At 38.6% G+C, this 13,861-nt stretch overlaps 1 protein-coding gene and 1 long non-coding RNA gene across 9 annotated transcripts in view; one reads left to right on the forward strand and one right to left on the reverse strand.

Annotated features, from left to right (window-relative positions):
• Positions 1 to 895: 895 nt before the first annotated feature.
• akap9 (A kinase (PRKA) anchor protein 9) overlaps positions 896 to 13,861 on the reverse strand; it is a 95,489-nt gene continuing 82,523 nt past the window's right edge. For 6 of the 8 annotated variants that reach the window (XM_032581333.1, XM_032581332.1, XM_032581334.1 and 3 more), the window contains 11 exons: positions 12,827 to 12,977; positions 12,409 to 12,738; positions 10,899 to 11,371; positions 9,736 to 9,841; positions 9,367 to 9,561; positions 4,190 to 4,399; positions 3,857 to 4,089; positions 3,694 to 3,776; positions 3,458 to 3,602; positions 2,112 to 2,242; positions 896 to 1,433 (listed from right to left, as the gene is read on the reverse strand). In XM_032581333.1, coding sequence (XP_032437224.1) covers positions 1,390 to 1,433; positions 2,112 to 2,242; positions 3,458 to 3,602; positions 3,694 to 3,776; positions 3,857 to 4,089; positions 4,190 to 4,399; positions 9,367 to 9,561; positions 9,736 to 9,841; positions 10,899 to 11,371; positions 12,409 to 12,738; positions 12,827 to 12,977 — 2,101 coding nt within the window. In that variant the 3' untranslated portion in view covers positions 896 to 1,389. The remainder of the gene's footprint in view (positions 1,434 to 2,111; positions 2,243 to 3,457; positions 3,603 to 3,693; positions 3,777 to 3,856; positions 4,090 to 4,189; positions 4,400 to 9,366; positions 9,562 to 9,735; positions 9,842 to 10,898; positions 11,372 to 12,408; positions 12,739 to 12,826; positions 12,978 to 13,861) is intronic. The other 2 variants (XM_032581329.1, XM_032581336.1) reach the window with 2 other exon arrangements.
• LOC116731529 (uncharacterized) lies at positions 6,684 to 7,897 on the forward strand. Its single transcript, XR_004341593.1, has 3 exons — positions 6,684 to 7,178; positions 7,278 to 7,350; positions 7,534 to 7,897. It is a non-coding gene; the product is annotated as an uncharacterized LOC116731529 (long non-coding RNA).

The raw sequence follows: 13,861 nt of genomic DNA on the forward strand, positions 1-13,861 counted from the left end.
TGACGAAAAGTCCCGCGATAGACAAAAACATGAATAAATTACATTAAATATTTATGTCAAGAAAAAAGCTTGAGAGTAGAGCCGCTGCTTCTCCACATCAGGAGGAGCCAGTTGAGATGATTCGGGCCTGATGCGTTCAAGACCCAGGAAAGGAGGGACAAAGTATTATTTTACTTATTTAAGGAAAATAATTTAACAAAACAAACTAATTTATTACTCTCAGACCTGTATAAATAATCACTTCATTGGAACCTATGTAACAGAATGAGGTAGGCCAAAAGATCTCAAAAACAATCTAAAGAAGTTTATAGTAGTTTTCTCTAAGGTTGGCACGTTTTTAGATTAAAGCTGCAGTATATAACTTTAATTAAAATATTTTTATTACATATTTGTTAAAATTATTATTGTTGTGACAGTATTATCTGAGGAAAAAAAACAATCACGTTCATCTACCTTCTCCCAGTGCTCCCAGTACTAACAGTAGAAATACACTGCTTGGTAAGAAACAACCAATCAGAGTCAAGAGGATGGTCTTAGTGCTGTCAATCACTCTTGTGTTCACTCCCTTCCCCTTGGTCTCCTTTCACTACAACTGGTTCACCACAACATAGCCTGTCACAAATGCTAAGGCTAGTTAGCATAGCCACAGATGATGGTGGATAAATGGTTTCCCTGTAATGGTAAGCTGTTTCTTCTAGCACGTTGAGCAGCATTGATTGACAGCGCTAAGACCTTCCTCCTGGCTTTGATTGGTTGTTTTTGACTGGGAGCAGTACATGCATCTTGAACTTTATCTCTGGAAATGTTTTAAAATATCTTTGGCACAGATATAAGTACAGTTTTCAGGACAGCATTTTTTTTAATTGATAGCGGAAACAAAACAACGGAAACACTGTTGAAATAATGTAGTCCTCTTTATTTTCAGTTTTTGACAAAATACCCCGAAAATTCAAAGCTTCTACGCTTTACAAAAATACGTTCTCTACAAATGTCTCCCTTTAGTCTGCCCGGTCTAAACAAAACACAGTGTAGTGAAGAACATCCAGTAGCAGCCTCCTTAACAGTAAACCCAAACATTCTCAACGCAACGCTCCACCCACGCAACAACAAACATATAAATTAACCACGAAATGTCTTTAAATTAGCATGAGACAAATATACATGATTGAAGATCATCCACAACAAAGAGGCAGATTAAATTACAAACATCGCTGTGTTTCAAGTGCCGGCAACACAAAGCCTGGATACAACAAGTTGTACGCTAATATAAAAATGTGTTTTGGTCCACGTGGAGAGACATAGTTCACAGCAGGATGATAGAAAACAGCAGAGCGCTCCGCACAAGAAAAGGCAACTGAGTTTCTTCAAGCCAAAGTAGTCGGTCAGCGTCTATCTTCTCAAGCCAAAGTGCAATTGAGCGTATGAAGAAGCACCTGAGGGAGTAAAAAGACAACCATGTCAATCTGGCGTAAGATGCAGCGTTACAAAACTTACCTGGTCAGAAGTTTAAATACAGAGTACCTAGAAGCTGTACTCAAGTGTAGAAATACTTCCAACATATTTTTACTCAAGTAAAAAGTAGCTATCCAAGACATTACTCAACAGTATAAATGTATTTGGTAAAAATGTACTCAAGTACTGAGTAGGTGATTAAATTATCAGTTAATATTTAAAAATTACATCATCAGAGGGACCAAAATATAAAGTTAAGTAGAAATTTTGGTATTTTAATTACCAAAATGACGATAATTCATAGAATTAACAACAACAAAAAATCAGGCAAAAGAACATTTTTCCAAATCAGTTTATTTCAATATAAAACTTATGAAACTTTAACAAAAATTGCAGGTGTCATTTTTCTTTGATTTACTCATGAAACAGTTAATAAATGGTAAATTGCAAAAATAACTTGCTAGATGTGGAAAGTTCCAGTTATGGATACATTTGCAAATATGTTTACTCACCGGACATTTAAAGAACTTCATTCAATTTAAATAAGCAAAAATATCCATGCGAAGTTTTAAAACTTAAAGGGTTGCCATATGAACCAACTTGTCTCTACATGAGTTCAGGTGTTTGTCTGGTTCAGTGCGATGCTTGGTGCCGGTTACCTGATGTCACGCTGCCCAGCCTCCTCTGCAGAGCCTCCAGCCTGGAGATGTAGTCGGTTAGCGCGCGGTCCGGGTCGTAGCTCTGCAGGTGAGAGCAGGTCAGAGCGCCGTGGTCCCCCATCGTGTGGAACCTGCACAAACAAAAAATCTATTTTTTTAAAAACACACAAATTACATCAACAACTAGTATTTGAATGTTAATGTGTTATAGGGTTAAAATTATTTGATAACTTTGGGGTTTAACAAGTGTTGAGCTTTAAAACTTCACACAAAGAAGGGAATAATTCAGAATCGGAATGGAAATTATAAATTTTTTATAAGATTTGGAAACTAGTTTATGTGGGAGAATCTGTTGACAAAACAACTACTAGATCCATAAATCCAGCCTGAATAAGAAGATTAGGAGAAATTCATTTATTTCTGAAATAAAGCCACGACGTCCTGACGGAACAAACCTGAAAGAAAAATTTTTTTAGTAGCTACAAAACTCCAGAGTTTTGGATTATTTCAGGCTCAGCATCTGATTCACAAAGTTACCGGTGCTAAATATGTGTCACCTCACAGCTGTACTCACTTTACCATCAAAATATGGTGAATAACCAGAAAACACTGAAAATACACAGACAATATCAAAACCAACGTCTAATTTATCTGGTTAATTATATAAGAACGCCAAAATCTCCTAAATGAAAATAGATTATAATCTGTATTTAATGCTGAGGAATTGTATTAGTTAAGGCTAAAACTAATGATTGTACTAGTAATAGATTATTTTATCAACTATTCAGACGATTAAATTATTAAGCTGCAGATTTCTCATTTAACCACTTAGGCCTTTTTATGGAATATTAGAAAAACACTAAATTATGCAAATAAACAAATAATTATCTAATTATTTTATCTCCTAAAATGCCATACGCTTAACCATTTCTAGCCAGGGATGCATCTGCAGCTAAAAGATACTTTTAACATAAGGATGTGAAAAATTCACTCCTTTTTGGTTGATTTAACATCAATACAGCTGCTCTGTTTATTTATATTTTGGATAAACTGATTAATAATTGGACAGCAAAAGAAGCTTGATTTTTTACTTTATTACATTTTTTGTTTACAAAATTTGAACCCTGTGAAGTTAAAACTGCTTTGAGTTCAGGGTAGGATATATATACAGACAAAGTTGTTTTTTGTTATTTTAAATGCAAAATGTCGGTATGTTTTGTAAAGTTGTGGCTTAATTACTGCTCTGATGGTCTTTTTTTTGTCTGTATGCTCCAGTTAACATTTAAACTGCTACTAAATTAGTTGACGATTATTTCAATAGTTGATTAAATTAAGTATTATCTTACCTGTGGTGTGAGGAAGAGATGCCTGACCGTGGAGATTCCCGCCCACTCCTTCCTCTGCTGCTGGACACTCCTCCTCCTGCTCCTCTGTCTCTGTACATGTCCACACTACCTGGGTGAAGATATGGTGAGTCTCTCACATCTGAACCTGAAAAAGATTTTAAAAACCATAAGAATTTATCCTAAAATGACTTCAGGAAAAGCAAAACAGCATGATTTCACTGGTCTGTTTCTCTGACCTGTTCCGTTTTTGCTGATGCCGCAGGAAACCGTGGAGCTCATCCCCGTCGCCTTGTGCCATCGCTTCACAAGGAAACGCATTCTACGTAAGAAAAGCATTTAGTCAACCACGCAATTCCTTTAAAAGTCCACAATCGTGAGCCTCCACAGCAAGCGGCTTACCTGGAGAGGGCGATGGAAACTCTGACGGCTGAGCGGAAGCGGCTTAACCCCCGGCGGCGCTGGCTGAACGACTCCAGGCTGGAGAGCGAAGGCCGGCCGCCCATCTTGGACAGGAGCGACAGAGTGGCTTCCTCACACTCCTGGAAGCCACCAAGCAACAGCAGCAGATACTTCTTCTGGTAGATCAGCGCTTTCCTGAAGCTTTCTGACCTCAGGTACTTCCCGTACATCCTCTGAAGGACCGACAGAGGAGAAGAAGAGTCGGAAACAAGCTGATTGGCTGCCTGTGGTAAACACCTAATCGTCCAGGTGGAATCTGTGTCTCAGCCTTACTTTTCTCACCTTCAGTGCAGAATTGTCGGCGTCAGGCCCGGTTATCTCTCGCAGCGTGTCGGACCTAATTTCTCCCCTGAGACGAGCCACCTGGGACTGAGACAGGTGCAAAGCTTTTTCCAGACGCAGCTTCTCCCGAGTCCAAGCTTCCCGTTCCTGAGAAAGGAGCATCGCTGCAGAGTCTGCCTTTGACACGCCTCTCCTGCTGGGCTGCAGAGGAGAAAGGTTGGAGAACTATTATAAATCCAGTACAGCACCAAGTTACTCTATACAAGAGGAAAATACAAAAAAAGAGGTTTAGAATAAACAATTTATTTAATATAAAATGTAACAAGAAAATTGTTTATGTAGCATAACGTTTTGCATTATTATATTTAAGAAAATTACTGTCTATACTAGGGCTGCAACTTGCATTTATTTTTTAAATCAGATAAAAATAATTGCCACATTCTGAATATTTTTAATTAAACCACATACATTAAAATCTTTATGGAAATATCAATATCTCCTGGCAGGAGAGATCGTCAGACAAAAATGGACTAAAAATACAATGTTGAGGAATTGTACTAAAGATGATCATTTGTAATTTATGGATTTATAGATTAATAAACGATTAATCAGATGTAAACATTTTTTATATTAGAAATGCATTAAAAATGCAAATACAAAATCTTTCCTTTTTAAAAAAGGAAATAAACAATAGTTTTCCTTTCATGTATGCTTGATCGTTTGCATTAAAAGATGCATTTGCATCTGTATAAATATAAAAACAATTAATATAAATAATTTCTGCATGATTTTAAATCAGAAAATGTAGAGTTAATCTGTTGGTTATTTTTCGGATAAAAATAGGGCAGCAAAATATACTTAATATGAATTTTTTTAACAGAATTTGATTCAGGTGAAGATAAAACAATGAAGGTTTTTAGGTGGTAGGGAGAGCGGGGTATTGTGAGACATTGGGTAATGTGAGACACCCCTTATATCTAGGCAATGGAACAAAATTATGGTCATGTGACCATTATATTTACAAGCCCCTCCCATTCTCCCCTTGCCAGGAAGGTGAAGTTGATGCTGTTGCTGTGGTAAGTATGTTTTTTTCATAAAAATGTGTTTTTTGCACGTGAAAGTAAATTTTCTAGCTATAAACGTAATTAACTATTGTGTCAAAGCAAATTAATTCAGGTAGAAAAATTTATATCATGCATGTTGATGAACTTCCAACATATACAACCATGTGATTGATGCTAGTTCAAGATTAGCCTGACTTGCTAGAGATGTTGTTTTTTATAAAATGATGGCTGTGGGGTTAAATGAGACAAATGCCGTGGGGTAATGTGATACACTGTCTTACGTTACCTCATCATGAAGTACAATTTAAGTTTAGTCTTAAACATATTTAGTGTAATATTACATTACATCTGTTTAATTTTTATGTCATAACCATTGTAGAAAAGCCATCATGCCAAGAAAGTACACCAGCAAAACAACCTGGGGACAAACACCCCTCGCAGAATTGGAGAATGCAGCTGCTGAGGTCAGGCAAGGAAAGAAGTCTTTAACCCTCCTGTTATGTTCCGGGTCAAATTGACCCGTTTTAAAATTTACAAATTAAAAAAAAATAAATAGAAGCATTTTTTTTGCATGAAACGTTTTCTATTTGTCTTAATAGGTGCACTCTAGACATAAGTTGAAAATTTATTCATTTTACACATTTGTACCAAACCCTAGGTCTACTTTTTACATCGATACTGTTCGGGTCAATTTGACCCGGCAGTCAGGTTAAAAAAGATTTTATAATGTCCAATTCTATATGTTTCCTTGCAGTTATGAACCATATTTCACCACACACACACTCACACCCAAACACACGCAACCACACACACACAAGCCCACTTTCTCACTATTCTCTTTACTTCACTAGGAAACTGCGAGAAAGCAGGTGTTCACACAACCTTTGACGGGAATCTTTTCTGTTCCTGTGGACAAACTCCACCCACACTGAGTGACACTCAGCAGAAGTGGAGAAAAACATAAATACTCTCTGCATGACTCATTTATCTTGATTTTAATCAGCGGGTCAATTTGACCCAGAACAGTATGTGTGTCTCAAGTTCAATTATAAAGATCACCCATTGGTAAAAAAAAAAAAGTATAATATAAAATAATTTACCAAAGGTCAACTTCAAGGAAGTTATTGTTTTTTTGTGTCTAGGTTTTTTTCATTGGACATTAAAAATCTAAATTCCATTTTTTATGTCCAAATGAGTAAATGAGCAGGTTGTCGTCATTGATCCTTAATTTCTGAGAAATAATAAAACATCATTGCACAAATATTGATTGAAATGGTTAGTATTGGAGTTAATAATCAGATACAAAAATGTTTTGGAGGAATTTTTTGGTTTCTGACACTATTGCATGATTAAACACTCCCTGGGTCAAATTGACCCACGAACATTTTTGCTGTACCCTAGAAACGAACATAACAGGAGGGTTAAGAAAAGCTGGAAGGGACAGAAATATTGACAAGACAACCCTACAAAGATTCATAAAGAAAAAAGAGAAAGGGCAAGTAAAATCAGTAGCCCGGAGTGCAGTAGCTGAGGCAAAGAGAATATTCACAGATGAGATGGAGGAGGAGCTTGCTAAACACTTGAAATAACTAGCTGACCAGTTCCACGGCCTTCCTCCAGTTAAGTGCCGTGAACTGGCATTTGAATACGCAAAGAGAAACAATATCCCTGTTCCAGCCAATTGGACAGAGAAACAATGTGCAGGTATGCTAGGGTGTGCAAGTGATCACAAGCTAAATAATAATCTTATAATAATAAATTATCTACTCTCTAGGAATAGAGTGGTTTCGGAGGTTTCTTGCATGTTGCCATCTGTCTGTCCAAACTCCAGAGGCAACATCCCTGGGAAGGGCTACAGCCTTCAATAAAACTACAGTAGGGGAGTTCTTCGACAATCTGGCTGTAGTGATGGACAGGTGACACTTTTTTAGTTGCAAATGTTTTAAGTTAGCTTTACCCGTAAGATTTGTTTTGAATTCTGATAAGGTTTTTTTTTTGCCTCTCCTCTTTCATAGGCACACATTCCCTCCACACATGATTTACAATGTAGATTAAACCGGCGTCTTTACAGTTCAAAAGCCACGACAGGTAAGCAACACATGATATACAAGAGAGCACCATACTGATATTGAGTGGATTGTGATAATAACCAGTGAACCTGTGAGCTGGAAAAATGAATGGAATGAAATTAAATACAATGTACTTTTAGACCAATAGTAACCTACTGATTGTATATTTGTCCCTGATTCTAGACTTTCTATCTTGATTCAGGTTGTGACAGAGAAAGGAAAAAAGCAAGTTGGTTCTATCACATCATCTGAGAGGGGAGAATTAGTGACTGTGGTGTGTGCAGTGAATGCTGCTGGGAATGCCATACCTCCTATGTTTGTCTTCCCCAGAGTTAGGTTTAAGGATGACTTCCTGATAGGAGCACCTCCAGGAGCCAAAGGTGCCCCCCCACCAGAACAGGATGGATGAATGAAGACAAGTTCCGATTATGGGTCCATGTTCTGAGACCCAGACTGTGCATTAGCTGGTTCTGCTTGTACTTTGCTCTTGACACCCAGATACTAGCTAAAGGTCCTGTGCTATGATTCTCACACTGTGAATGTTAATTAAAACATTTTGAAGTATATTATGTTGTATTTGATTTACATTTTAATACTTTGGGTTACTTTCAAGTGCTAACTATAATTAACCAATCTCCATAACACTGATCCTAGTCTGACATTTTTTTGTTTTTGAAGGTTAGGTTGTCAGTCAGGATTCAAATTGTTACAACATGTGTTATGGTAGTGTTAAAGTGGAAAACGTAAGTGTATCAGCTTACCCCCAAATGGTTCAATTTACCCCATTGATTTTTCTGGTCTGTCTAACTTTACCCCTGATCTGGGGTAAAGTTAGACACAGGACCACTTTTTTTAAAACAATCATATTTTCATTGTCCTTTGTCTTGACGATATTCTGATAACTTCCAAAGCTAGGAAACATCCCAAATTAATAGGAAATGTTTACATTTTACTGATACATCATTTTACCTTGCCTATAGGGAAACAAATGTAAAAAATGTCTCACAATACCCCGCTCTCCCCTAATGGCCACATGCACCACTAGGGGGCTTTTGAGCTCTCCTCTCAAAGATGCGACTGAAAATCACTCGTGATTCATTCCCCTCTATTTTCATGTAATAATGATCAAAACATCCTATATTTGTAGTTAGTACATTGTTAAGACGTTTTAGAGGCAATCCCTCGTAGTTTTTGTAAACTTCAGAAGCATTTTAATATAGTTTTATGATTATTTAGAGATACTAATTCTGTGTACGAGTTGTGTACTAGACTATATGATGGCCTCTAAGCTAACAACAGAAGCTAAACATGTCAATTGTCATATTTGTGAAAACGCAGATATTTAACCATATCTTATTTTGTTAGCTCTTATAGTAATCCTTCGTTGTTTCTGTGAATTTTAGAAGCATTTTATTGTAGTTTTAGGAGTAGTTAAACTATGTTTCTGGTTTGTGTACGTCAGTTGTGTACTAGATAACGGCCGTTAAGCTAACGACAGAAGCTGTAAACATGTTTATTGTTTTTTGTGAAAACGCAGATATTTAACCACATCTTATTTTGGTTTATTAATTAGCTCATATGCTCCAATGTAATTGTTTTTGTGAATTTTAGAAGAATTTTGTTCTAGTTTTAAGAGACAGCGTTTCTGTGCGTCAGTTGTGTACAAGCTAACAGCAGCAGCTAGAAACTCATCTATTAACATTTTACTGAAATATGTGAAAACACACATATGTGGTCGTTTCCTATAATTATTTTTGCTTTATTAATTAGCTCTTTCTTCCACTTTTTGACATTAGGCAGAATGTAATGTCATGTTCATGTCTGATTTACATTAAATGGCTGCATGAGAGAATCATCTGAAAATCCCTTTTGTGATTCTTTTGTCCCTATTTTCAGGGGTGTAACAAAGAGGGAATATACAAATATACACCTAATTACTCCTTTTGTCTTGGCCTGTCACTTTATTTTTTAATAATTACACACAGAAACCTCTTATTTTGCAGGATTTCTGTTGATAATCCTGTGATGCACCTACATGGCCAGCGGACCCTGCTCCAGCCTGCCGATAGCGGCGCAGCTCCTCCTCCAAGCGCAGGGTGTGGTTCCTGAGATCGTTCTTCTCCTCGGTCAGACGGCTCACGAACCCGGTCAGCTCTGCGTTCTGCCTCAGCAGCCGCTCTGTCAGGCTGTTGGAGGAGCTGGATGAGCCTCCTGCCAGCAGGGAAACACTCTGAGGGAGACAGATGATGAGCTGTCATAACAGAGATCCACAGATGCTGTTTGGAAAACACCAGCAGCTGACTGCCGCTCGACCGCCTTCGCATACGCTCCATCTTCCGATGTTTTATTAATGGAGTTACAATAACCAGAAGCCACATTTTAAGATGAAATGAAGATAACTGACCTCTGGGATGAAGGGCAACCCTGGGGATTGCTGCAACAGGCCGATGACCTCATCAACGCTGGACTGAATCCATGACAGCTCCTCACCGTCAACCTCTGCAGTCGACCTGCAAAGATCCAACCTTTAATTTGAAGTGTGGGGAACAAATCCCACATTCAGCAGTCATTTATTTTTTTATTATGCTTCCTTTTTTTTACCTTTTAATCTGATCAGGGTGTCTATAAACTTTTGATAGTAAACGTTAATATGTCATTGACAGGAACCACTTTTTCCCACCAGTATTCAAACTGGCATGAGAATGTTGCCATGACAGCAAGGGAGATTTTACTTTATCTTCACAAAGGCTACAAGAAAATAGCTATTAGAACTGAACTGGACGAGGATATTGGTTAGTTTCACCACCACAGAGTCAAGAGGATGGTCACAAAAAACAAACAAACAAAAAAATCCTACACTGTTTAGGATTGTCACTACTGTAATTTTGAATTATAATTACAAAAATTGTAATTTTGAATACCTTCAAAATTTACATTTTGAAGGTATTCTCACTTAAATTTGGGTTTTTATCGCTTCTAAAAACAGTCCAGGCGCTTAAAAAACCCCACCTAGCTGCGTTTTGGTGTCTGGAAAACGAGCCATTTCAAAAAAACCTCCCGATAGTTAAGTCACATTCCACGGGCACTGCACCGTTACTTAGCAACCCCAGCCGAGCCCAGTCCGTTACCTAGCAACCCAAGTGGAACTCCTGCACATTTGGTCAGTTGGTTTTACCACTGCATTCGCTATTCTATGGCTACTGGAAAGGACAAGTGTCCAGAAACCACTTGCTGCATCGTTGTTGTTTGTACAGGAGTCTCTACTTTTGCTTTTCTAGGATGTGCAGTTGTATAATTTTGAATCTGTTTCGCCGTCTGTCTTTTCATGTGCGAGTGTAAACTTTGAGTTGGGGGGCGTGGCCAGCTGCAGCTTATGTAGATTTAAAGTGACAAGATACCTTTTAACAGCTCAAAATAGGTGGCAGAACTGAGTAGACTAAAATTTAATTATTTAAGAATGATTTTGTGTAGAAAATGTGATGAACATTTTTCTGTTTAGCCCACAGACTGATCCTAATCTGTTCATGGAACCATAATGGGTCAGGTTTAATGTAAGGAATTGATTACCTGTCCGCCGTCTTGCTGGCCATGCTGCGGATCTTTGACGAAACGAGGTGGAGCTTCCCGACGATCCTGTCGACCGTACGCCACGGGCCGTGGTGCGGCCCAGCGGGGGGGTCGGCTGGGGAACCCTCCATGGGAGGCGACGCGTTGGCGCTCGCTGACTGGGCGTTCCCGCTCTTCTGCTGGAGAACCCAGTCTTTGGTCCGGTTGGTGGGCTCTCTGTGCCAGACGGCCTGCTGAGCTCCATTCTCCTCCACCCTCTCTTTCTCTTCCTCCAGGCTCTTCCTCTTCTGCTGCTCTTCCTCCAGCTGCTGTTTGACCTCTGACATTCGTACCTTGAGCCGGTCCAGTTCGATTCGGGCCTCCTGGAGCCCGTCCTGGTCTCGTCTGGATTTCTGATTGACCAGTGTTAGCTCCTCCTCTTTCCGTACCACTTCGAGCCGCTGAGCCTCCACCTGACTGAGGAGATGGACGACCTGGAGAGGAGACACAAAACAAAAAGCTAAAGACTTAATGCTTTACGCTCTGTTCCTGGATTTGAGCCTGGCGGTTTAGTGATGTTAAGGAGAAGAAGTTGCAGAAAGTTACACCATTTTTTCCATCGTACACTGCAAAAACTAAATCAAAAGAATCCATTTTTGGTCTAGTTGGTAGTGCTCTTGAAATAAAACAAACTAACATTTCAACAAGAAATAGAAGCTTGTTTTAAGTTGATAAAAAAGTATTTTTTCATAAACATTAAGGAATTATTAACTTAAAATAAGCTCCTACATGTTGCTGAACTGAGAACAGTTTCTGCTTTTTCTTGCACAGCACTTTAATCTGACACACACCAGAAACGATTCAGGAAGTTGAACTGATAGAAATGCAAGAATAAAACATCTAACCATCTTCAGTATCACCTTTAATAAATCAGCTATATTAGCACAAAAGTGATTAAAACAGAACTGAGAAATCATCTCAATGTAATGTATTAAAATTGTAAAAAAAAAAAAAAAAAAAAAAAACTACTAGTTTCTCACGATAACAAATTTTGCTGACCTATAAATTGTCTGGGAAGTTATTGCGATAAACAATTGTAGACAATTTTCAAGTAACATAATATTAGTGGTATAATGCAAGAACACATCCTCAAAGATTAATAAACTTTAAGTTCTAATAAATATTTAAGACTGGAGTTGGAAGAAATTTTAAAAATCCAAAATAAACAAAACAACAAACAAAATTAACTGTTAATTTTCTGTAAAACAAAATTGTCCTTCAAAACAAAAACAAACATCAGACTGAAATCATCCAGTTTTTGGTAGAAAGAGAGAAGAGGAAAAAAGAAAATCATGCAAATGAAAATTATTATTATTAATACGATTAATTGATTTATTGGTTATTGCGACAGGAATACTTATAACCAAAACCATTTATAAAAATGATCATGAAGATCTCTAAACAAACATCAATTATCAGAATAGAAACTATTTCAATTCATCGTGCGATTAACAGATTAATTTAATCTCACCTGTATGTGTTTGTCATCCAGCTCCCTCTGCAGTTTTTCCAGCAGACTTTCTTCTCCTTCACTTTCCCTCCCATCATGGCCACCGCCCTCCTCACCGGATCGCCCGCCGGCCCGCAGCTCCCTCTCTCTCCCCAACGCGGCGCTCATCTCCTGGGCTTTCGCCCGCTCAGTCTCCAGCTGGACTTGGAGCTCCTGCAGGCGCCTCTGGAGGCCGAGGCCGTCCTGCTCGGCCTGCTGGGAAAGCTGCGACGACGCCTGCCGCTCCTGCTGCAGCGTCTGCGTGAGTCGGTCCGCCAGAGCTTTCTGCTCGTCCAGAGCCAGCTGCAGGTCCTGGAGGAAACCAAAACTTTCCTAAAAACGGCTGTTTTACAATAAAACAAGCCGTCAGGCGCAGCTTGAAGACGCTCTGATGTTTTACCTCCAGTGCCTCTCGTTTGCTCTCCTCATCTCGACCGGAGCGGCACCGCTCCTTCTCCGCCGCCCACTGAAGGTCTCTGCTCCGCTTCCTCTCCTCCATCAGCTCCTCATTCAGGGCATCCAACTCTGAAGCTTTCTGAGACACCTCCACCCTGTCGACACGTTAAAAAACCCTTCAGCTTTTCATTTATTTTATTTATTTATTCTTTTTTTTTTTTTTTTTTCTGATTTTTTACAAAACAATGAGCACCATGCATAGATATTACAAGTCAAACTTGAGACAGTACTTTGGAGAATAAGCACAAACTAATAAATGGCAAGAATCAAAATTAGGACAAAACTCAGCAATTATTTTTACGGGTACGTGGATAAAAAGTAGATAACTAAAGAATAAACAAACAAAGGTAGCAGGAAGAAAATAAAATATAAATTAGACAGAAAACAACTTAAAGGGCTTAATGTATTCTGTGCTACTAAAATTGTTATAAGATTTAAAGGATGTATGCCTGTTAGGTAAATTGTATTTTTAGTAATTATCAAATATTTGTTGTATCATGTAGCCTTGTAGTTACATTTAGATAATGTTTCTGTGTGTTAAATAACTTTGATTCTATCCTGAGACTGCCCTGGGAAATAGGGGTGACAGCTACTCTCAGCAGCTGTTGCCCTGCAGGACTTCCTACAAGACAGAGGTGTTAATTGCTCTGTGCTGCTTTGTGATACAAAGCCGTTGCTTTGAAGCTATGCAATGTGTCTTGTTTCACACCGGGCCTGGAGCAAGAAAGATTTAGAGTATAGATAACATGTGTCTAGAAGTGAATATTATTTAGCGCTGCAACCATGTGATGAATGCTTTGACTCCACCCTTTTAGAGTTGCAGCGCCCCGTGTGGCAGGGTTTCCTAAAGATCAATAAAAGAGAGGAACAGACAGATGTGTTTCCAGAGTAGTCGGAGATTTGTAACTGGAAACATCTCTCTGTCTGCTCTCCTCGCGAGTATAAAAGAATCTAACTCTCTTGCCTTTCTTGTGTTGTT

The sequence above is a fragment of the Xiphophorus hellerii genome, chromosome 13 (assembly GCF_003331165.1).
Source record: "Xiphophorus hellerii strain 12219 chromosome 13, Xiphophorus_hellerii-4.1, whole genome shotgun sequence".
Classification (NCBI taxonomy): Eukaryota; Metazoa; Chordata; class Actinopteri; order Cyprinodontiformes; family Poeciliidae; genus Xiphophorus; species Xiphophorus hellerii.